Here is a 24,786-nt window from a genome sequence, read left to right as displayed (position 1 = left end):
GTTCATTTGCCAGATGCCACCGATTTTTGACCAGCTTTTAACTTTGGATAGAGGAAGAGAGTTCAAAAATTAACCAGATACTCCTGGCTATCATCCACCACCAAGCCTCTGCTAGGAATGAAGCAGCTATTATTCATTGCTTATGCAGCTCATATCAAAGTTAGCCCTGGAACTCCTGATTTTAAAGAGTGCTTGCTACGTACTCATTCGGGACACCACCTGCCTGCAGAAAACGCAAGCAGGATTTTTAAGCAAATGGAACAGCTCATGAATCAGAAACTTCCACAGCTTGGGTTTGAACAGAGGAGCTCAAAGCAGCCAAGAATTTGCATGAATGTAACTGCACCCTTCCCTCCCACCCCCTGCAGCCCTCCCCAGGGCCCTGCCCTGAGCACCCTCCCGCAGCACCCAGCACCTCAGGAGGAGCGGGGCCCCTCTGAAGTCTGAGCTTGCTACAAGGCCGTGTCTCCAGGATTAAATGAGGCAGCCTCAGGCTGCTTCTGATGGGTGCTCATCAGCACTGGCTTCTCAGGACCATAAAAGCTACCGAGGCCCTGAGCCTCCTTCCTTACACTGGGACTGAGGTGCTGACTCAGCAAGGCTGGGGACACTTCAGGCTAAGGACAGGCTCGTGGGAAAAGGCAGGGTTTTATAGGGCTTCCCAATCCACCTTTTAGCAAAGCCCCACTCCTGCCCTTCCCTTCAGTATTTTCCAGAGCAGGACCAGTGCTAGTCAAATACCCTTGCTATCCTTAACAGCTTAAGTACCTCAATTTGCACAGTTTATTTCATCCCGATGCAGCCAGCAGCTACATAATAGGGCTCGCAACATTACCTTCCCTCAGACGTCCACCCTTATATTTTCTTTCCTCTTCCTCAAAATGAAACTTTGTTAAATCACCACGAAACAAAATGCAGAGAACCAGACAGACACTTCTTTCTTTTAAATGCTTTCCACTGACAACAGACAATATTCTTGGTGACTTGGGTTTGTTGAGCATCCACTTGCCAGTCCACAGAGGACCATTTCCAGTTTTTGATTCTGTGCTTCTTACTTGCACACAAATACACGCTCAGGGGCTCAGACAGAAGCTCCCACTCCACCAAACCCAACAGTTTGTTGTGCTGTGAGCTCCTCAGTGCCCAGCCCTGCCACCACAGCACCTGCTCCCAGCCCCAGCACCTCCACTCCTCTGACACATTGCTCCTCATCACTTGGCGCTGTCATTTTTGACCCTGGCTCCTATTTCCTGCTACTCCCTCCCTGTTGCAATGACATTCCCAGCAAGAGTTTTACATAACAGCCTGGGGTACGTAGAGTGACTAATTCTTTACAGTTCCAGTCATACACGGTGACCTAACAGACAACTTCACTGACAAGTTCTTCTAGCAATACCCTGTTCAGCAGACATTTTTCTGTGGAATGATGTCCCTATTCACACTTACAGCAATTAGAAACCCAAATTCTTTTTCCCTTTCTCCTCCCAGTCACCAGATAGCTGGGCCCTTGAAGTGAAGACACCCCAGGGGCTGTGCAGCAGGGCAGGTAGGGGCTGAAGGACCTCAGCACAAGTCTCCAGGCCATGCAACTTCAGCTGAACCTGCTGGGATTCAAGCAGGATGGCTCCTCAAATGAGAGCTTAGATAAAAACGGCTGAGTCAGAAAACAATTAAACTAAACAGATAAGCAAGATGGAACTGACTTTTAAACAAAAAGCATGGTAGTGGGCCAGGCAGGTGACAACCTGGCCCAAATAAGCCCTTGGTGGTTTTCACACAGGGTTAACTGGAGAGGTAAAGCAAAGCCCATAGAGTGAGGTCTCAGTATCAGGTAAATGGGGTCACTGTAAACTTGTCATATTTCATTGCCACATTTTATTACTCTGGTATTGCAGAATAACACATTCAGACTGCCATGGGAGCACTACAATAGTCTTTGTGAGTTAAGAAACTTTAAAATGTTAATAGTAAAATCAGAAGGCTCTCTCAACTAAAAATACATTTCTAGCTTATTAAAAACTAAACCCCTGTGATTTGCTAGCATTCACATATTTCAAAAGAACAGTCCTTCTCTGGCACTTCACTAAACTCAGGAGTTTACACTAGCAAACAAAATGAGTGCTATAGTCTGAAGTTACTCTTTGATCTGGTAAATAAACCCACAGTGAACTCAGGTTCAATTACAGTATTTAAATTTATGACATCTACAGTGCTGTAACAAGTTAGTGACAAATGCCAGTTTCATATAGAAAACATGCACTAACATGCACAAGCTATGAAAAGGAAAATCAATTGGCTCTATACAGATGTATCAAAATGTACTTTGGCAGTTTCATATGTATTTGTCAATACATCTGATTGCACTTCTGGCTACTATGAACAACCCACTGTAACAAAGAAATTTCTAGTTTGCTGAAAAGTACAGTTCACTTTGCTGCTATTTGTGCATGCACACTTACATTGCATATGCACAAATGCAGTTGTTACTGCCTAAATTTCATTTGCATGCAAAATACCTCTGGTGCAAATTACCAAACATAAGGGAGCCCATGAAATGTTAAAGACTTCAAAGGATGAGAGAAAAACTATTTACATTTTGAGCCTGATCCAAAGCACATTAAAGTCAAGGGGAGCCTTTCCATTGGCCACAACAGATGTTCTGACTCAAGGAAGTTTTGATGCAAGTTATTGACATAACAGTAGACCAGCAAGACCACAAAATCCACTTTCTGTAGAAACCAAAAGTGAACTTTGTTAAATACTGATTGACTGCTTATAGTCATGGCAGTTGTCCCTCAGCTTCTCCTGGAACAGTTCTTGCTGCCTCTCTTGTTGTCTACAGCACATCTTCCTGTTCTGATACCACTCATTCATTCCAGTTCATCCAACCTAAGCATTATTCTTTTGTTGATGGATTTTTAATTCTTTCTCACTCTGCAGATACTTTATGTACCATGGTACATGAACCAGGTAGAGAAATAATAGCAAGCTTATTTAAATAAGCTTGGATAATTTATTCCTTTTTGAATGGAACCTTTTTTCTGGCATGACCAAAAAATAAATGAATTAGCAAAAGGATCATTTCTCTAGCACAAACATTGTAAACAAATGCCATATCTGTTCTGTTTGTGTCACAAGTAAGAAAAATCAAACCCATGGCAATAGAAGAAAAAATGTACTAGGCAGCAGTATACATTTTTCTTCCTCTCTTCCTCTATACTTCAAAGTCATAAGTACTCCTTACAACAAAAGCTTTTATTTCTTGGTTCCCACAGCTCAGGTAATGATATCGTAACTCAAAGGTGGTACAAAGCTTGCTATAGCTCTGACTTTGTAAACAATTTTAATATCTCTTCTCTCCATCCCAGCAGATTTACCATTATACCTGAGCAGCCAACCTCTCCTCAGTAGGTACTTGCTTATTTAATTCAGCAGTGAGCACATGTGTTGCACATTAAACCCAACCTGGATGCAAAGAGGTTTCCATCTGCATGAGGGAGGCCACCTTTCAGCAACCTGAGATAAATTTGCCAAATAACTGAGGTGTGTGGGAGGGAATGCAAAATTAAGCCAAAACACAGCAGAGCCACCCAAAGCAGGGAGAACAGCACCACATTGGCTGCACACATCTACCTGGGGCTTCTTTAAGTGTTTGAAACAGTGTGGGGGTTCCTGTGTGGGGGTTCCTGCACTGCTGTACAGGGCTGGAGGAAGCAGGACCCAGATGGAAGCTGTGTTTCTGTTGCCTTTCTGGGTGAGCCAGCAACAGGCAGAGCTTCTGGTGGCTGCTCTGAAGATTCCCTGCCATCCTCTATCATTACCACAGGCTCAGGTATGGAAGGGACACAAAAGCCAGTAAACTGAAGTTACATTGCTAACTCGTAGAGCCACAATCCTTTGGAAAAGCCAGGACCCTGGAGAGGATCCTGGAGAGGGTCCTGGTTAGCTGAAACTAGCTGCTTAGTTAGCTGGAAAACTGAAATGCAGGGCAAGAGCTCTAGCAGCCAAGAGATCTCTTCAGACTGGAGAAGTTTATTCTGAGGGAATGGGATCAGGAGAGAGCACAGTCAAGTCTCTATTTCTAAGTCTGGCCCTGAGAGCTACCTTTCAGCAATAAGATGATGGTGATTCCATAGCAACTGTTCAAGAGCATTTACCACAAGAGATGAGGCTGGAGACAAACCCATTCAGTCTATTCCCCTGGCCCATAAGAGGATAACCTGTAGTTAAACCATGCCACTGGATGACTTCTTCTGAAAATCCTCCAGTGCAGAGATTTCCCCACATCCCTGGCCAATCTGCACTGGCACTACAGATCCTTGTGACTATGAATTTCTTTTTTTATTTTCTCCCCTTGGGTCTAGTCTAACCTTCTCTTTTGGCAATTTAAGCCCACTATTTCCTGCTCTGTTACCAATTCCATTTTTATAGCCAAATTCTATGCACCTGTGCTTAAAAAAAAAATAAAAGTGAGAGACATTTCAAACACATCCAAACTTTTAACTTCTTGAAGTGAACTGGACAGTAAGTGTTACATAGGCAGAAAGGGTGCCTTAGCCTCTTAAGTATGAATGAGAGCTACAAACCCATCAGCCAAGGTCTGAAGTAGTTAGACACCAGCTAGTATTTTGATTATTTTTTATTATATTTTATTTTTTGGCCTTTAAATAAGGCCAAAATACAGTAGTGGATGTGTTCTAGAAATCCTATTTGAGGAATAAATTGAAAACTGCTCTCAAAATTTATATCCCCTTATCATGTGTACTTATTTGTTATCAAAGGCCTGCTGCAAGATTCATGATGCTGAGCTCAGGGCAATAAACAATTTACTTTGAGAAATCACAGACTGAATAAAGCTATAAGAATTACAAGCTAATAGAGAAAGAAAAGGCAGACTGCATCAGCACTGGTCTGTCTTGATAGTGTCTCTAGAAAGCATCAATAATGCTGAATAAAATTGATGTTATACCAGTCTTGTATAAAGAATGTCTTGTCTTCAGAATGTTTTTAGTTAAAAAAAACTTTAAAAAAAAATCAAGCAACAACAACAACAAAAATTATCTGGAAGAAGACAGGTTATCCTCTATAAAAACAGTTGCAAGGCCTTATTTTCCATTTCTTTGGCACTACTCATCCATAGTCTCACCACTGTGGCAGACCACTTCCCTGTACAGAATCAATCACCAACCAGGTCCAAGTCTTCAGACTGGAAAATCTCCTGGGAAACATTCAGAACCTTTTTCCAACACCTGCCAGCATTACAGCAGGGGAGATGAGGAACTTTCATCCTTCTCATCACTAGAAGTGCTAGGTAAATTGCCAGAATATCTCATTTCCATACTTGCTTCAGATTGTCTTATAATGGGCAAATTCTGCCCTCTGCTAGGCTTCCACAACTCTTTCTAACTCTGCCCAAGTGACATAGCTATAATATTTGACCTAATTGCATTTTAAAGCTCGAGCAAGGCTCTCGCACTCTAAGCTGAGCCAGGCAACTTTTTTCTTTGCTCTACCCACACGTCCCTGTGACACAAGACTTCTGACAGGTTGCAAATTTCTGAAGAGTTATTCCTTCTAAACAAGCTGATCATCTTCCTTGTTATTTAGCTGGGCTGAAGGGCAGTTCACCATCATTTATGACAGAGGTGCAGAGACAAGTGAATAGCAATTACTCAGCATTTGTTAAAACGAAGGCCTCACCTTTAATAATTGCACAGTCACATTTCTTTGTGCAGGGTCAACCAGAACTCCGGAAGGGAGACTTGCTGATTGACACAAATATGTTTGTATTTCAAAGGGCAAACTACAAAGTCAAGTAAAAGGCAGTGTTTGCACAAGAGTTAACTTAGCCACTTGGCATTCTGAAGGAGCTCAACAATCCCACGGAAAAATGTCCTTTGCTCTGCTACCATGCATTTTTAAATCCAACTTTAATACAGGTGTATGGAGAGGTCAAATTACCATGATCCCTGCAGAAGGCAAGCTAAATGCACAACCACAAGAAACAGGAATTAAGAGTGACCTCTAAAGAAGCAGAGCAATATACTGGGGCAGAGCTCTTTCTTCCCAGTATCACCACAGCAATCTGGAAGCTGCTATAAACTCAATGGAAGTTAAGATCCACAGGACTCCTCTGACAGCATGGAAAGACAAAAACTAAACAGGACAGACAGACTTCCTTTCTCACACTTTCATACTTTGATTACTGCTCATCTAAAAGCCAAAGGACCAGTTCTGCACAGCCACTGCTCCGGTGCAGCCTAATGGGAAAGAGATGCAATATTTCAAATCACACAGTGCTCTTAGGATTTCACCATTCCTGCTAAGACAAGGGCAGTTCCCTGCAGTGCTGGATCAGACCCAGGATGCAGCTCCTTCAGATTCCATCAGAGCCAGCACTGCTCTTTCACAGCAGACGAGGTCTTCTGCCCCTTTCTGGAGCCAGCCAGCTGCCCTTCCTGGCAATGGGGTGACCATGCTCCTTTCAGCAGCTCTGCTGCTGCACCACTCTTTACTGCAAGTGACTGTGAAGTGATTTTGTTCTCTTTCCTCTCATAAATTAAAGTCCTCTGTCTATCCTAAAGCTGTAAATGGGTGCTTTCACAGTGCCCACAGCCCTTTGAGCTCACTTTCCCAAGCTACTGAGTGTGCTGAATTCAAGGTTACCAAGTACATTAAGTGTGGGTACATTAAAACTGGGCAGCAAGTGCATATCTTCAATGAACCACTGAGAACTTTTAGGTGAACCAACTAAATGGATAAAGGATCTGCACATGGGTAGATTCAGCCTAAAAAGATGGAAACAGTCTCGCGGGTGATTAATGAGGCAACTTAAGTTATAGGCACTGACTTCACCTCTTTAGTTGACTCCTTTCAACCTTCCTCCCCACACAGACAGGCCTTTGAACCTCAAAGCATAACAAAACAGTGTACATTATCAGCCATGCCAATGCAGATGTATCCAGCAGCCACTGAAGTGTCTAGTCCAGCTCTAATTATTGGGTCCAGTATTTTAATATTGTATGCATTTTCAGAAGCAGTCCAGATTTGGGTCAGTGTGACAGAACCATGCCTGGGATTAGCACAGAAGGACAGTTCCTAATGCCCTCTGGGAACGACTTCAGCAACAAACTACCAAAAAAGTTTTTCCACATGAAGTGTAACTATTACTAGCAGAGATTAAATATTACCTGGAAAGTACTCTCACTAACTGCAGAGTCCTTGATTAATGAGCATGTAGGAAGCTGGTTCTTATTTCAGCTGTCTTACCAGATCTAACTTGGACACTTCTGATCATCACAAAAATAAATGAGGAAATCCACAAATTAATTATGAGTGGACAAAAAGCATCAACCTAATAACTGTTGCCATCCTTCAGCGATTAAGGGGAGGTTGGCAGGTGTGCCAAATGCAAACACTGAAGCCACTAAACAGAAACTGCAACAGAATTAAGCTATCTTCTAGAATCTCTGATGCACAAGACCACAGGAAGCCTCTCACAAAACAGTCTCTATTTCAAAACAGCTCTAGTGGAATTTTTACTGCAACAAACTGCAATCATTTGTTGTTTTAACACTGATGAACCCAGAAGGAACATTCAGTGCTCACCCCATCCCAAGGAGGGGTGAAGGGGCTCTGCCTCCCACCAGGGCATGGACGTGGAGCACTGCACAAAGGTCCCAGGAAGGCCTTGGTCAGATTGCAAGAGTTTGTTAAGCAGAAAGCCAGAGAGTAAGAGTCAGAGCTTTGGAGGTTATCACTGCAGGTTTGAAAGCACACAGTCTGGGGATGCAGACCTTGCACTGGGGAAACCAGAACCAGCTTCTTAGTTTTGTCAGCAAACATAGTTATATATAAGCATCTCCTGCTACACCTACTTAGCAGCCACTGCCCCCAAGCATACATGTGAAACACTAGGGACTACACACACACACACACCCTCTTTTTAATTTGTGTCTACTTGTCTCTTGAAAAAGCCCAAAGAAGTCTTCTGCACATACCAGTTAAGTACAATGAAGCGGAATATTCCAGCACCTGAAGAAGAGTTCAACTGATCTCCTATTTCTCCCTACGCTTTTCTTCAAATCCTCTCCATAATTACATGAGCTGCTTGATCTTCCCAAAGCTACCATTTTCCCCAAACCCATTTTCAAATTGCCATCCTTGAAAGTGCCTGGGCATTGGATCCAGCTCTCTAAACTTGAGGCAAACCACGTTGCTATTGACAACTCCCCTGAAACACGGGTGCAGACCCCAAGGAAAGGGTTGCCCAGGCCCAGCACCAGTAGAGAGCAAGCAGGGGAAGGTATTGATCCGGTCCTTTTAACATGCTAATATACCCAATGGCTGCTTCAGTCACATTGGCAGGCTGGACACTTGGAAAGGAAACTGTTTTCAAAGCAGGGATGTCTTTTTCAACTGCAGAAAACACTTAAAACTGAAAACAATTGAATTCAAGCACCAAGTTCACAGAAGCCCTGATCATCACAATTCTCCAGCTCCCCAGACAGAGATGTTTGATGTATGGAAAGACAGACTTGTTAATTACTGCTGTTTAAATGTGGCCTGGCAAAAAGCCTCTAGGAATTAAAATTTGAAAATCCACACCCTTTATAATACACACTTTAATATAAAGATAGCTTGTATTGGTATTAAAAAAAAAAACAAAAAAACAAAACCTAAATAAATCAGCCACAACTCCTTGAAGCGTTCTCCTGATTTCCCCCAACACCACTCCTCAGAAGTAAAGCATAGTTAAAATTAAATTTCTGTAATTCAATTTCCGTAATTCTGCATCAACACTGGAGAGCATTTTGGCCTTTCGTAGCGTTGATAATGGGGAAAATAAAGCCAATTGTTCAACCCTTTCAGACGGCTGAGAATGCATGGTGAAGGCCAGACAAAACCCACAGTGTGACAGAAGCATTATTAAAATATTTCAGAACTCAGCAGCCTTATTGACTTATGTCTTTACTACCACCACACAGTCTTAGATCACTGACTAAATGCAATTCAAGGAATGGATACAATGACAGGATTTAATTAACTATCTGTGCAAGTACTGAAATCAGTTAGATGCACAAGGTTTGCAGACAGGAATCAGAGTGTTTTGCATCCACACTCGGGGTTCACATTGTGCTTCTAATAAAAGCAGAGATGAGCTGTGAAAACCTGGAATGGTCTCCAAGCTAAGGGAGACAATTGTAGCTCTGACCCACTGCACATTATTCTGCTTTCAAAGATTAAAGAGACCAAAAAAAAACTTCAGTTTCCCTGAAGAATGTCTCTATTTCCAAGGCTAAAGCCAGTGTTGGCCAGAAAGCACAAACAGCTGAACTCAGATGAAGGAAGAGGCTCAGCCATCCAGCTCAGCCTGCTCCTCTGGACCACTGCCCAGGACAGACACAACCCACCAAGCACTGGCAGCACCAGTCATCCCCTCCACTCTCACCTGCCCTCACAACGGGAAGGAATTTGGGGTGCTGCTGACCTCTAACCCCTGGCAGCAGGGCACAAAAAAAGCCCATCGGAAGCCAGGGGAGAGCACAGCAACCAGCGGGGAGCTGACTGTCAGCCTGACATGGCCTCTGGAGCAGGCAGCATCATCACAACAAACTTATTCACAGAAACAAGGCATGAAGAGATAACACCAGAAAATATGAACAAAATGGAACTTGTTTCCTTGCCACTAAATTGTTAGCTTTATGGGACTTCATGCTGAACAGCATGAAAAAAATCCAATTTGCTTTGAAGCGCATTAGTCTAACATCCTAATTATTGTTTACATTGCCATTTGCCTTCTATTAAGAATTGAATAATTACCCAGTGCTCCATAGTTTAAAAATACAAGCAAACAGGATTATCTGGGTAATTAAGATACTGTAATGCAGCTTTGTACTGTGGCTGTACAAAGCATTCACACAGACAAGCAGAAGCAATAGCTATCGATTGCCTTAATTCCAATGATGTTTTGAGGAGCTTCATCATCCAAGGTGGGTGACTCCTTAGAGAAATGTGACCAATGTCTCTGATGAGTGTGGGCAGTGAGGACTAAGCCTTTCCTCTGGTCTCATCTCAGCCACAGGCATCCTATGTGCCACCGGGAAGTCACCTCCTCTTCCTGCCCAGGAGCCCCCCATGCTTGCTGAACCCACAGCACCCCCACAGCCTCCCCAGTGCTGCACCAGGCTCCCTGCAAACACAAGGACTGATGCTGAGCACACCTCTTGCATTGGGGTGTGGAGATGAATTTCATTTTACAGATTGCTTTAGTGAGATTGAAACCCACCCATAAAGAAAAAAATAATAATAATAAAAAAAAAAGTTAACCAGCAAACCAAGTTTTCTCTAGGCACCCAGGACCAAATGAGCCAAAGAAAATACCAACTGTACAGTGTAGGGGTTTTTTTTAAGCCTTAATAGCCCATCTATATTGTACTTTAAACAGCATGACCTCCCCTTCTGGGTGACTATTAGAACAAAAGCAAAGTTTTTGCGCATTCCTTTGTTGTTTAAAAGAGCCTTTCCTCCATTTAATTATGCCACCAGGTTTCACACTGTGCAGTTTACTACCCCTGTGAAATTACCTTCAAGTTAAACACTAATTGGACATCCAACAAAAACGAAAACCCCCCACAACCTTGTTTGCCCTTCTGGTTTCTTATAGGATGTAGGCCCAGCACGATCAGGGTCCCAGTTTCATACCACTGATTTATAAAGACACAAAATGAAAAACAGTGCTTTAAAGAAATACAGCACATTCGTGCAGCATGTGTTCTAACTTATATCAATAAACCTTTCAACAAATTCGTTCTGAACAAGCCTGTGTTTTGGGAGCTTTTAATGAGCCTCAGCTTTATTTCAAGCCAAAGGCAATTTTAAGTGAAGCTGAAATAAAGAAAAGTTAAAAAGAAAAGAAAGCCACTAAAACCAAAAATAAAATAAAATATGGGCTCTTGTGTAATCATGAGGCTTAAGAAAGTAGAACTTTTCTCACACGTTATTTTCTTTCGATAAATAAAGACAGCAGTTCATTTGTGCCTATTTATCCAAGTACTACCAGCCCTTTTTCCCTTTGCAACAAACTGCAACTGGAAGCCAAGGCCATTTCTGCAGCCAGGCCAACAAAGCAAAGGGCACTCACCACACCACTTACAAAATGCCAGAAGCTGTAGTGCTCTTTCATGTACAGGTGTGCACACACACTCTTAGCATGGGAGGATCCCACCTCCCAGAGGCAGTCATTCCCCCAGCTGAGGTTGTAGCTACTGAAGGACTTCATGGTCCTTGGTGAACATCTCCATGAGATGACACCCAAGGGCCTCCAGCCCTAGCAGGATTGAGAAACAGCACGTTGCAGCTCCAGCTATCCTCCTGCAAATGCAGCAAGGGTTTTGGAACACAGGACTTTCTCAAACACCAGCTTGAAGCAAGCAAGCAGGCTGCAGAGATTGGGGAAAGAGTTCCAATCAGTCCTAGTCCAGAGACCTTGCAAGACAAGGAGAACACCGTGCAAGTATTACACTATCTCTTAAACAAAGAGATCAAAAAAAAGCAAAACAGAATCCATTTGCATAAAATCCAAATCTGAGCTCTGCATAAACAGAAGGAGATTTTGGCTGGCTTTTCCAAAGGAAGCTCTTATCTCCTTTGTGAAATGGGGAAATGGGTGTGCTACTTTGCATGAGGGTGTATACAAAAGATGTAAATGAGGAATTTGCTGCATGCAAAAGGCAAAGCGGCCGACAGCTGCCAATCCTCATTCACTGAGAGAGCTTCCTTAGTCTCCAGTAGGAGGAAAGAGAAGGGAACAAACATGTTTGCTTCCCAGGGAGGTGAAGCAGGCTCTCAATATTCATAAAATGGCCATTTAGTCATGGGAGTGTTAATTGTCTCTGATTCACAAAACTGTGTGACCTCACCTGCTCCCCTGCAACATATCAAAAGATGTGGCATCATGGAACGAAACCAGATTTCTATCTCACAAGTTTGGGGGGCTTGTTGATGCAGTCTCAAAAGACTGAAGCATTTCTTTAATCACTTTTCACAAGTGCAATAAAGATCAAGCTCAGTGAAGCATATTATTAGACAGATAATAACCCTTACCCAGCCAAGATATAAACACTGAAGTCATCACACACAAGATGAGTTGTCTGAAAGGTTTTGTTTTGCCTTTTTTTTTTTTTTTTTAATAAATAAATATAGAAAAAAAAGAAACCACAAGAAACAGAAGATGGTCTATATGCCCCAGAAAAGACTACTTGGACCTGCCATGAAATTCATCCCACCACAACAGCTCATCTGCCTTTGACTCTGAGGACTGTGCTTTTTACTGGTAACATGGAGAATACGGACCAGATATTGCTCCCCTGTGTATCAGCAGGAATTTTGTGCAGGAATTCAGGAGGAGGCAATCCCAGAGCTCTTCTCCAAGGGATACATGAAGAGATAATTGCTTGACAACTGTAGCTCAACTTCGGAGGGACTGAGGGAGGGGGAAAAAATTATGGAGTCTGCAATGCAATTTAAATGGAGATTTAGAAATGCATCGAGTGGTACAAAAATCAGTGGGAGAAACCCTCAGAAGATCTATTGAGCTACACAAGAACATGAAATAACCAAATCACTCTTTCAACAGGGAAGACAACCACCTAAATTTGATTCAGACAGACTGTGTTTCAGTATCGCTCCCATGCCCCTTCTGGTAGCTTCCATCTTCTCCTCTCCTTTTAAAATGTAACATGTTGAGTCTGTGCATTTATTTCTCCTGCCAAAAATAATCAACCTGAAAAAAAAAAAACCTTCAGAAATCTCAGATCTGCACAGTCTTAGTCACCCTTCTGATTACCCTTTTGTGCAGCCAGACTGTTCATCAGTGTTATTCTGAAAAAAAAAAAAAAAAAAGTTGTCTATGACTAAAATGGGAAAGTACATAGGAATTACTTCACTTCTCACCTTACAAAACCCACCTTCCAAAAAAATCTTATCACGGGAAAAAAGAATTAGTCTATACTCTCTGATGAAAACTGAATTGCTGCTCTCAATGATCACAGCCACTCTTCAAAGTCTCTGAGATAAAAAGAATCTTATCATTCAAATTGTTACTTCTTAGGGATGCTCTTATCAAAGTTTGAAGGAAAATTTTAAAAACAGCAGTGATATGAAACCAGGACTGAGTCGTATTTTAAATGACACTGGATTTTCTGCCAATTGGCCAATTCACAACTCAAAAAAGCAAGTGTAGATGAAGACAAAGCTGTTGGCTCTCATAACCTTTACAATATCACAGCAAAAAATCTCAACTGTCTCACATATTTATACTAAATGGCAGGCCTAAAATTGAGATTTGTAATTTCACAGCATCAAAATCATCACAGATGGCTGCAGTCTATTGCTTCTTTAATCTGCCTTTTCTTCCTTCCTGCTTGTGTCCCCCCCTCCTCCTTTGACTTTAAAAGATGTGTTTTATCATAAGGAAATAATAACTAAATCCAAACCACATAATATTAATGCATAACAAAACAATTTACAAGACAATGATGCATACAAGAAAAGTTTAAAATTACTTAATGTCTCAACTTTGCCCTAAAGCACTAATAACCTTAGCCTTGATATTTGCCACCAGTTAGGACAGTTTCAGATTCCATCAACAGTATTCCACAATTATGCTCTCCTAAATGGATAGGTGTTAGTGAAAGAGGTTTAGGGAAGAATAAATAACAATAACAAAAAAACGCAACATGTTTTGTTCTTTTGTTTTTAGCATCAAGTTCATAGCTATAAATTCACCTGTAAGAAAATCATGAGTGCTCAGCTAATATCTCCACTGATAAGGGCCAGTTTCATGGCATTACTCCTGTGAAGCTTCCCCTCAAAAAATACACTAACTCTCCCCTAATGGCTTCTCTGCCCTTCTATGGGCTCTGGGGTTTGCCTTTATGTATACATGTATGTACACATATATGTTCAGTAAGAAAATTATCATAAATAGTCATTTGGAAAAAAATAGTAGTTAGAGTAAGAACAGCTTTTTGTCATCGCATTCAAACACCTCCAAACAACCAACACTACTTTTTAAAAATCCTGTTCAAGGTCAGGAAGTGATTAACTCCCACTAGAGACACTACTTGAGATGTAAAGTGGCTTCCTCTTACATTTCACACATACATCAGAAATTCAGCAAAAGCAGCTCAAGAAAAAAGAATTATTTAAAAATCACAAGACTGAGCGATCTTGAAGCAGCTTTTAGGCACCAGTGGTCTGTCCCAGAACTGTAAGACAAGTCCCCAAAAAGGACAGGGAGCTCCAACATCTCCCATGGATCTTCAACAAGTACAAAGCCCGAACCCACAGGATGAAACTATTTCAGCCCACCGAGCTTTTGTCAAACATTTAAGATCTTAATCAATCCTTACTCTGACCCTAGGATCACAGGGGAAGATGGATGAGGAAACAGACAACCTCTGACCTATCCTTGTATTTGTCCTGCCACAGCCAACCTATTGAAAAACAATTGAGGTGGAACCTGCTCACCAGCTCCAGTCCCAGCCCAGTACCCTTTTACAGCTTTTCCCAAACTCAAAGTCTCTTCCCCCACCCCCAAGTCTCTGTACCAAAACCACAGGAATCCTCCCCACTTCATCCTCCTCCTCCTCCTTCTCCTCCCCTTCAAAAACCTGCCAGAGCAGAACATTTGCTGAACTCTGAAGTTAAGTGGGTTAAGAAAAGGGGAGGCCTCATTCAGCAGTGTCAAAGGCCAAACTGCTTTAACAGCCTCACTGGAAACCAGAGAACAAGCTCCATAGTTCTGGTAAACTTCATGAATTCATGGAGAAGAGCTTCCCAGTAAACTGTTCTGGATGAAGAATGGCAAATATGAGAAAAGGAAACCACAAATAACTGCTGATGAAATGGGCTTAGCACTTTCAAATTACATGCTGGCTCAAATCCTCTCAAAATGACTACTACAAGCCAACTTCACTTCACGGAGCCCAGGAGAAAGAACATTTCTGTCTTCTTTGTCAATATGGCATCACCTGATCTTCCCTTTACTTGGGAACACAAGAGTTTCTGAGCCCAAGCTCCTTGGATACAGCTGAGAGCTGGTAGGTAAACTGACATTCATCCAAGGTCTAGTCCAACATCACAAACATAAAAAGCATCCCATTATCACCAGTGCTCACAGGCAAAACCTTAACAGATTTCCCTTGAACAGCACAGGATTTGTTAGGCAATTAGCTCATCATGTCTGGGCCAGTGACACTGAAAAATGGCAGATCTCTGTCAGTCAAAGTGATCCATTACTGACCTAACAGACCTTTAAGAGAAAGCAGAATGATTTTTTGTGCAATAAACAAAGATGCTTTTTCACATCCCCATTCAATTCTTTCGCTCACAATCCAGGCTGTAAAGGTGTCAAGAAGCTCTGCCCTGAAGTTATCAAGTTGAAGTTATCACAAGGTAAGAGTTTCTCCCCAGCAGCACCCAGTCAATACCATAGCCATAGTTTTGCATGTTTAGCAATACACAAGTTTTCAAACTTTCATCTCGCAGGATTAAAATAAAAACCAAAAGCTTAAGTTTGGTGCACTTTGTATGGACTGTAAATTAAATCAATTAAAAGAAATCAAGTAGGACATCCAAAAGACTCTGTTCCCTAAGATTCTGGCATAAAAGCAGACAGTTACTTGCTCTGTTATCTTGTTCTCAGCCTGCAAGACTGAAAAAATGACCTGGAGAAAAACACACCAAGAAAACATGAAGCAAAAGTCATTTGACTGTGAAGAAAAACACGGGTCCAAATGCAATATGGAATTAAGCATCTTAATTCAGTACACAGCAAAACTAAGCCCAGCAAAACTAAGCAATATGCACGGGTCCAAATGCAATATGGAATTAAGCATCTTAATTCAGTACACAACAAAACTAAGCCCACTGACCTGTGCAAGAATCTGTTTGAGTTTGATCTTAATTTATGCTGAGATGAGCAGGAGTTCAGAAGATAAAGCTTAAGATATTTTATTTATAAACTCCCTTATCTCTTTCTCTAACCCTTTACAACTTCTTTTTCCAGGAAGAGGAGATGAAGAGAACATAGGTTTTGAGGTTTTTTTTTCTTTTTAGATAATCTGCCTTTTATACAAACTTTAATCCCTAATTCCGCAACACACAGGATGGGGGGTGTGGGAGGGTGGGGTGGAGACTTTTAGCATTTCTAAGAGTATCCTAGCACCTCTATTATTACACTGACAATAGAGACCCTCTGAGAAACGAAAATATTTAACAAAGGCAGCAGTGTCAAATATCAAAGGGTTATTTAGTGCTAAAAATTTGCAACAAGTAAAACACCAAAGACTTCCACTTCTCAAAGAGAGGAAGTAATCCAGCTAAAACTCCTGTTCCCCCCTCCCCATTGCATTATCCAAATGAAACTTTGCCAGAATTTCCTGTGCTTAAAAAAGGTCTCTTGAGATATAACTTTCAAGATTTGTCTCTTCAAAGGACAGTAGCTCAGCTGCATTGTTTTGCTGTCACTCACATTTTGGTCACTATCTTGAGCCAATTCAAATTCAGGCGCCTGCTAGAAAATGTGTTTCCCCTTCTGCCTATTATGGCAGTATCATTTGTTTTGCATTATATAATTCTTAGCCTTGCCACCTGGAGCTAGTGGACTTCTTTATTAAATCCCTCTGTCCCACCGCATCCCACAGGGGCTGCTAATTACTGGCTCTACTCCATTTACTCTCATCCCCAATTCAATTATGCATTCAACTAAGCCCTAATGAAGAGTACAATATGGTTCATCCTACCTTGGCATTCACCGTTATGTTCTTCATAGCCAGCATTGCACAGACAGTTGCCAATGGGCACCAGCCATTCGCCATCTGCCCCACAGTACATTTTTGGCACATCCTTTTCTTCCGAGTTGTTGACACAGGAGCCACGGACCTCCACCAGAGATGATGTATCAGCCCCAGTAACGGTGTCAGGAAACTGTGCCAGGTTTCGGACTGTCAACGGGCACTTCTTGTAGAAGACACGAACAGATACCAAAGCAATGCAGGCACCAACATCTTGAAAAGCCAAGTAAAACCCCTTCTTGCCAAGTGGTCCCACATCCCGTATCTCTGTATTCAGCTTCATGATCCTGTCGCCGATGTCCACCTGGGTGAAGCTCTCATCTGCAGCAATGGTGTCAATCTTGGCAAACTGGCTCTCTCGAATAAAACGTTCCTTGTCGTTGTTTGATTCATAATAATAAAGGTTGAAAGTCTCTTTGCAAGTTCCCATGACACCTGGCAGGCTGTTGCAGTCTCTTAGCGTGAACTTGATTTCAATATAAACCCTCTGAGCTCCCTCACGGGGAATCCAATCAGTTCGTAACCAATTATTCTGACTGGGCTCCATCACATTGCAGACTTGATAGGTGCGGATTGGAGTGTTCTTCTCATCCATAATGCTTACTTCCTCCCACTGCAGAGAGGGAAAAGGGAAGGAAAAATACATCATTATTAAAAGGAACAACAGAGCCTCACAGCAAACATAATCTGCACTTCCACAATTAATAAGGAGACTGTTTTTTCCATTAGAGGAAAAGAAACAAACAACCCAGCAGACCAAACCATAGGCAGGACCTCAACTACTTGGACATTAAAAGGACAACCTGTTCAGGGGAAACTCTCCACATCAAGTAACACCTCAAGGAGCAAGCATCTATTTTAAAGTCACCCTGAATCTTGACTTGCTATGTGTAATGGTTCAGCCCACAGAACCCTGCCTAGCTCAGGGCTACACATGGCACTTCACAAACTCTGAGCACATCAACACTGTGGTGCTTTCCCTGTAGCAGACAGGGCAGAACACACATATACCCTACTCTGTACCTGAGAATATCAAAGAGTGAGACCTTGGGACTTAGTCACACAAAAAGCACAGGGCAGAGTCAGTGCAACAACTGCATTTCTGACATGACTGCTTGTACATTTAAACCTTAAACCACCCCTTATTATTTCTAGAAGCTTTCCTGGGGTAGCAACATCCCAGTTACACTCTGCAAACAGCCTTTGCTTCAGAGCTGGGCAGCAATAGCTGCCTACAGAGAACTGGGTCCTGGAGTTGGGCAGCACTTAGAGACAGAAGGATGAGTAAGGAGATAGCAGCATTTGCCTACAAGAAACACAGCCGTAACTTTGCAGTTTCTTATTAGTGGGAAGGTAAGAAAATAAGGGATATTACACATTTTGTCCCCGAGGAAATCTGAGGAAATAGATAGAGTAATATTCTCAAAAACACAAAATGGTTAGCAGAGAGGGTAAGTGCTGAAAGATCAGGGTAGTACTATGCTTCAAAACTTACACCCCTTAAATCAAGTCCAGGCATCTTCAGAAGTGCCAAGCTAACTGGCAACATAACCATGAAACAATAACAATATACACAATCCAAGGAATGTATGGGAAGAAGAGATCTGGCCCTCGTTCAGTAATTCATCATGATTAACTTATAAAAGTGAAGCGCACATAACCAACAGCTTTGGAGAAAGATTGTTTGAAGGATTATCATAGAAGAAAATTTATCACTGTGCTTTTGTCATAGAGAGACAGAGGGGAAATACAGCCATTAGGATGAGATATCTTTCCAGCATAAGTCTCATCGTGCTTCAGTATAAAAAAATGCTTCTTAAAAAAATAATAATTAAATAATGATACACTGTCTGGGCTTGCAGATGATACAATGAAGCATATAAAATTATTCTTGGAAAACAGTAGTAACTTTAAAGAGACTTCCCATAAGTGCTTTTCAGAACTACTGAAGCCATGGCTTTGATAAACAGAAGCCTTCTTAATGTTAAGGGGCTTCTTGCATAATATCCTCAATTCTTCTCACAAGGATTGCTCTTATGCAAGTGATTTTTACTTAAAAAGATTCCAGCTTAGCTGAATCCGTTTATAGAATGACAGTAGTTAGCACCATGAGTCACCAGGAGCAGAAAGAATATTATTTTATTTGCTGCCTAGAGATAACTGCAAATTAAAATGAAGGAGGGGGGGAGAATCAATACTCAGCATGTCATTCCTTTCGACAGAAAAGGAAAAAATAAATCTTAAAAAGTCATCTATCAATGTAAAGTCTGACATGGTGTTAGTAAGAAGACAGAGTTGTTTAATTTACAGCTGCCACCGAGCCAGTTTCCTGGTACAATATTGTCTTTGTGATCCATCACTTTCCATTCTGCTTATCTTCAGACTGTCTCTGCTACCTATATTGTGTGTGGTACAAGAGAAAGGAAGAAGCAGAGGGAAATAATACTTGTTGATGGGATTTCCTTTAGTACATTCATACAATGGGGGATGCTGCTAGAGGATTCAATAAAGAGATTGCTGAGGTCAATGGACAGACTGCAGCTAAATTCAGCAAGTTTCAGGTCAGGTTGTCAACCTGCTTCTGTCTCCTGGCAGACATACAAATGTATAGAGCCAGGATTCTTATTTCATAAACACACACACACACACAAAACAAACATAAGTGCATCTTACTGCCAGAGCTGAAAATAACTACAGCCCCAAATTTCCAGCCACTGTAAATGATTCCTAACTCTAAATATGTGGTCAAAGCTATAACTTTTTACTTTCAAGCTGAAATTGAGTTTTATAATTCAACTCTTCCCACGGTTTAATGATGCAGAGTAAAACATTCTGGGCATAAAACCTGCTTTGCAACTGTGAAATACAAGAGTAAATCATTAATTATATTTATAATGCAATTCATTAATTCCTCCAGGTCTCCTATATATTCAATTACTGCTAGTCACTACTAAATGACTACATTTATCTCCAGCTTAGCTTATCCACACAACTCTCACACTTCAGATTGTGTGGTAGAGATCCAGAAAAATATCTTGTGTAACAGACAAAGGTACACACAGTTAAAGAAAAACTAGTACTGAAGGACTGAATCTTCCAGAGAAGATAAAGGACTTTATTTCTGCTGCTTGAAAAAAACCTGCAGCATTTCAAGTTAAAATAAATGCTTTCCAAGTGCTGTATCTCAGAGACAGTCCACATACTCTTAAATTTTTCACTACCAGCTTAAAAATAGAACACATGTATATAGGTTTAGTGAAACAAGTCACGTCCACAATAGGAGCACATATTTTCTTGAGCTTCCATGGCTCTTTCAGGGAAAACGTGGGGGGGAAAGGGGGAATCCAGCAGCCATTAAGAATAAACAGCTGTTCTCTGAGTATCAATTCAACTACCGACTTATTAAAGCTGGTACTTTAGATCCTATTTTAATATCCAGTGTAGACATCCCTTGGAGAGATGTATGAAAGACCCAAACTCATTAACTGACCTTTCCAGAGTATAGGATTAACAAGGAAGCCTGCCTCTCCCCGAGATAGAGCTGTACTTTTCCACACTGTCAGAGGATGAGGGCAATTGCCTGCAATCAGCGGTGACTGCACCGCCAGCACTGCCACAGGACTGCCAATCACTTCTCTGCTCTTTGGAAAACCCGAGGGGGTTTGGGGGACAGCAGAATGCTCAGGCAGAGCACAAGCCAGGACTGTAGTCAAGTTCACCCAGGACAACAATGGGGGAGCAAACAATTCCCCATTCTCCTGTCTTATGGTTATTCAGAGCTTATGCATAATGCATCACTGACCAACACAGCCCCGGATTCCTTCCGCTCGCTGCTGTTTCCTTAGCTCTGCTTCTTCTAATTACGAGGGGGAACGCACACAAAAAAAGTAAGTTTGGAGGTTTCCTGAAGAATCCAGTGCTTTGTTGTGCATGGGTCCAGAAGAAAAAGCCAAACATATATATATATCTATCCCAAAAGTTCCCATGAAGTACAGTCTCCACCAGATCCCACCAATTGTCTAAGTGCTCTTGGGAGTTCCCCACAGAGGCCCTGGGCACCCTGCAGGACAAAGCACAGATGAGGGAGCAGCAAGGTGCCCATCCACTAATAGAAAACTAAATTAGTAGAGATACCTTGCCTGCAGCTCCCTAAGCAAAGGGGCTCTAAGCCCCAGTGACAGATGTGCAAATCTTTTAATGTCATCACATCACCACTGGGCAGAGAATTCAATCAAATTTTCTCTTACCATCCTCTCTTTGAAAAGTAAACAAAAAGAAACTCAAATGAATCACCACCCAGCACTAAGGGCTTCGGTTAATCTGTTCAGAGACCAAAACATACTATGTTTACATCCTGAAATAAGGCAATGGTCCCGTCGTGCCGAAACGTCTTGTATATTGATCCCTACTCCTTCATCCAGAAATAGAACAGCAATTGCTGTGAACATCTCCCAGCCGAGACGGCCCACAGATATAATAACTACAGGCCAGTTCAGTCACAGATCACATTTCTTGTTGGTATTTCAGTTTTAAATAGGCATCTAAGCCTATGCCTCAACCAATCTCCTAATTCTGAAACCTCTTTTCTGCCCTTTTGGTTTCCACTTCTTCCGTGACAGAACTATCCAAAGGGAGTATAGAGTTTCTCCAACAAAGAGTAATTCACTTGGTAAGCCAGGGAAGAAATCTGACCTCCTCACCACAATCAACAATAATCGAGCCATTAGGACTCTCTGAAAGTTACTAATCACCCCCTTTACCCTTTTGATCAGATAGCGGTTTAAAACTTACCCCTCCTTCCAGGGGACTTGCTATCCACCCCAGTTCTCCCTGAACTGATCTGGAATCCAGCAAGGTAACTGCAGAGAAGTACAAACAAAATAGATTAAATTCCAACTGCCAAAAGGCAGTGCTAAAATAAATCGTTTACCTGAGCGTTTCCATGTGTGTGGAGCACAATCGCATCCACCTTGAACTTGAAAGGAAATGTTATTTCCGACCGCACCAGTACCTTAAATAATCTGAAACTCTCTGGTTTAGATCGGAGGGATCGCACGTCCCTTCCTCCGCGCGTTAAAGCTGCTGGCAAAGCGCGGGGTGGGCAGAGAATTCCCAGACACTTTCGGCAGAGGCACCTCGGAGCGCTCCCGCTTTGGGGGGAACACCGGCGGGCGGGCCGAGAACGGGGAGCGCCGCAGCCCCGCGCTGAGCACACGGCACCGGCCACGGCGGGACCAGCGTTACCGCACATTAGAGACGAGTGAGAAATTTTTGTCACTGACCGGAACACCACGGGCGGTCGCCTGGCCCGGCCCGGCCCGAAGGATGGTCGGGCACTCAGTAGACCCCGCAGGGGGATCCCGGGCGGAGCGGGCGCTCCCCGGCCGGCCAGCCGGCTGCACCGCGGAACGGCCGCGGGCTTCCCCTGGGGAGCCGCCGCCTCCACAGCACCGTCCCGCAGGACCAGCTGCGGCGCGGCCGCGGGGGAACAGCACGGAGCCGCCAGAGCTCCCGGGAGAACCGGTTTAATGAGCCGCCCTCCAGGCTCGGGGCCGCCCCGGCGCGGCGGCGCCGCTCGTGGGTGCGCTGCGCACCGCAGCCCGGCCCGGCCCGACCGAGGGTACCGGCGGCGGCAAGGGGGGAAGCGCGGGGAAGGCAGGGGCCGCTCCGCCCCGAGACACCTGTGCCACCGCCCTGGGAGCCCCCGGAGCGCCGCTCGTGTGGGTCAGCGCTGCCGGACACCCAGCCGCCGGCCGGGGCAACGCGGTGCAGGGGACGGGGCCGTGAGGGGAGAGGCGCGAGCGGGACGCCGTCCGCTGCCTGCGCGCGGGGCACCGAACTTTCCCCCCCAACGCTCCCTCAGCGCCCCGCCGAAGGAACGCGGAGCCCGGCCGCGGGACGCGCGCGGCGCCTCACCTTCGTTAGCGGGATAGACCCGGGAGCCGGTGACGGCCCCGCAGACGCCGACAAGGAACGGGAGGAGGGCGCAGAACGGGACCCCGGCCATGCCGCCGCCGCTCCGGCCGCTCTATCCCAGTGGAATAACTGCCTACATGGGGCGCGCGGCGGGCGATAGACATTGCCAAGGGGGCGGGGCGCGCCTGCCCGTCAGCACCGGCCGCCAATCGCCGCGCTCCCCGCGCCGCCCGCCCCGCCCCGCCGCTCGGTGGCACGGAGCAGGGAACGGGGTTGGGCGCTGCGCCCCGCGGGCGCTGAGGGTTGCGCGGCCCCGAAAAGAGCGTCGCGAGCGGCCGCGTTCCCGGCGGGAGGGAGGGGCCCCGCGTGGGTCTTTAACATTAACTGTGTCGGAACAACAAAAAAATACAGGGGGGAAAAAAAAAAAAAAAAAAAAAAAAAAAAAAAAAAAGTTAGGAGAAGCCCTCACGCTCTCCCCCGGTGCCGCGGGGGGAGCCGCCGCCCTACCGGACCCTACCCGCGCCGGCCCCCGGATCCCGGGAGCCTCGCTCCGCCCCGCCCGCCTCAGAGCCACCCTTGAGCAACAGCGACACCTAGCGGGGCCGCGCGGCCCGCGCCCCGTGTGCGGGGAGGGGGGGGCGAGTGGGAGGCGGGCGGCGGGGGGGCTGCCGCCGGGGTGAGGCTTTCGGGAGAAGCGGGCAGCTCAGACAGACCCGCAGCAACGCCCGGCGGAATTTCCGCGGCCGCAAACCCCCGTTTACAGCGACCGTGGAAATCGTTAATGCTCTTATATGCACGAGGGAAGCAGCCGGGGGGGAGCTCAGGAAAATCCAGCGTTAGGGGCGATTTCCTCTGGCCGCAGAGACCCTCCGGGCCGCGCAGCCTCACGCACACGCCCTGTTCCGCACCTGTACCTGGAATACACACGTACCAAATCCCCAGGGTCACAGCAGCTCCGCACCGCGTAGCGCCTGGGCTGGCAGCTGCCTTTAGGTTTTCCCCTCGTACCCACAGCCCCGCTCTGCTCCGAGGGCTTTGATCACCAGACTTTTAAAAATACTCTCTAGATGCGTATTTGTTGCTAAAAGTCGGACAGCCCTAAAACAGCCTTCAAGGACAGAGCTACCCTGGGACCCGATTGCCCGCCGCCGCCTCCCGGAGCAGTGCGGAGGGGACCGGGGATGCCCGAGCTGCAGAGGGGGCCGCGGGAGGGGAGGAGGCGGCTGCAGCCGCTCCCGCTCCCCGGGCTCGGCTCTGCCCGATAGCAGCTTGCCAGCTCCGGTTCGGCACCGCCGTTACCGGCAACGCTCCGCGGCAGCAGCCTGCTCTGAGGCTGCTTCAAACGCTTCCTAAACTAGCTCGGGAAGCGCCTTCCACTCCCGGGCGCGGAACCATCCTACGTTGTCATCTGAGTCACTTGGCGGCGGCGCTGCCTCAGTTTCCCCCCAGATGAGCAGGGCAGGAACAACCCCCTTCATCTGTGGCTGCGGCTCCCGCGCCACGCTGTCCCCTCGGCTGGGGACAAAACCCTGCTGGAGAAACGCCGGGAACGGTTCCTGGGAGAAACGCCCCGTCCCCCGCAGCATCGCTCCGGGTCCCTCTCGGTAACGCGGCTCTGCCCCGCAAGCGGAACGCGCTCCCTCCGCCCCGCAGGACACAAACCCTGCCCGGCTGCATCCCAGCACTCCCCGTTCAAGGGATCGCATCCAGACTCTCCCAGGATTTTTTTCCCGTCTAGAGTAAAACGAATTATTGGCACCATTAACTTCAGTTCAAGCACGGAACTCCTACAGAACCCCGGTTAGTTGAAAAAAAAAATAAAATGTTGAATACATCTGAAAGTTTGACAAACGATTTTGTGCATCAGGAAATACGCCTGCCATGGATCAATTGTTTTAGATTTAAATCACTATTTCTTTCCCCAAATTCAAATATGTGAATATTTGAGATAATTTGATATGACAGTTATAAACACAATCTTAACAGTATTTTTTTTTTCTTCAAAATACTG

The 24,786-nt window shown here is 44.7% G+C and overlaps 1 protein-coding gene across 3 annotated transcripts in view; it reads right to left on the bottom strand.

The window, feature by feature from the left end:
* Positions 1 to 22,954, bottom strand: part of EPHA4 (EPH receptor A4) — a 104,489-nt gene extending 81,535 nt beyond the window's left edge. The window contains exons 1-3 of one of the 3 annotated variants that reach the window (XM_030456105.1): positions 22,776 to 22,954; positions 21,651 to 21,718; positions 16,809 to 17,472 (exon numbers count right to left, since the gene is read on the bottom strand). In XM_030456105.1, the coding sequence (XP_030311965.1) occupies positions 16,809 to 17,472; positions 21,651 to 21,718; positions 22,776 to 22,866 (823 nt within the window). In that variant the 5' untranslated portion in view covers positions 22,867 to 22,954. Of the gene's footprint in view, positions 1 to 16,808; positions 17,473 to 21,650; positions 21,719 to 22,141; positions 22,221 to 22,775 lie in introns of those variants that run through there. The other 2 variants (XM_030456106.1, XM_030456108.1) reach the window with 2 other exon arrangements.
* Positions 22,955 to 24,786: the final 1,832 nt, after the last annotated feature.

Source organism: Calypte anna, chromosome 9 (genome assembly GCF_003957555.1).
Source record: "Calypte anna isolate BGI_N300 chromosome 9, bCalAnn1_v1.p, whole genome shotgun sequence".
NCBI lineage: Eukaryota > Metazoa > Chordata > Aves > Apodiformes > Trochilidae > Calypte > Calypte anna.
This window is presented reverse-complemented; position numbering and strand designations above follow the sequence as displayed.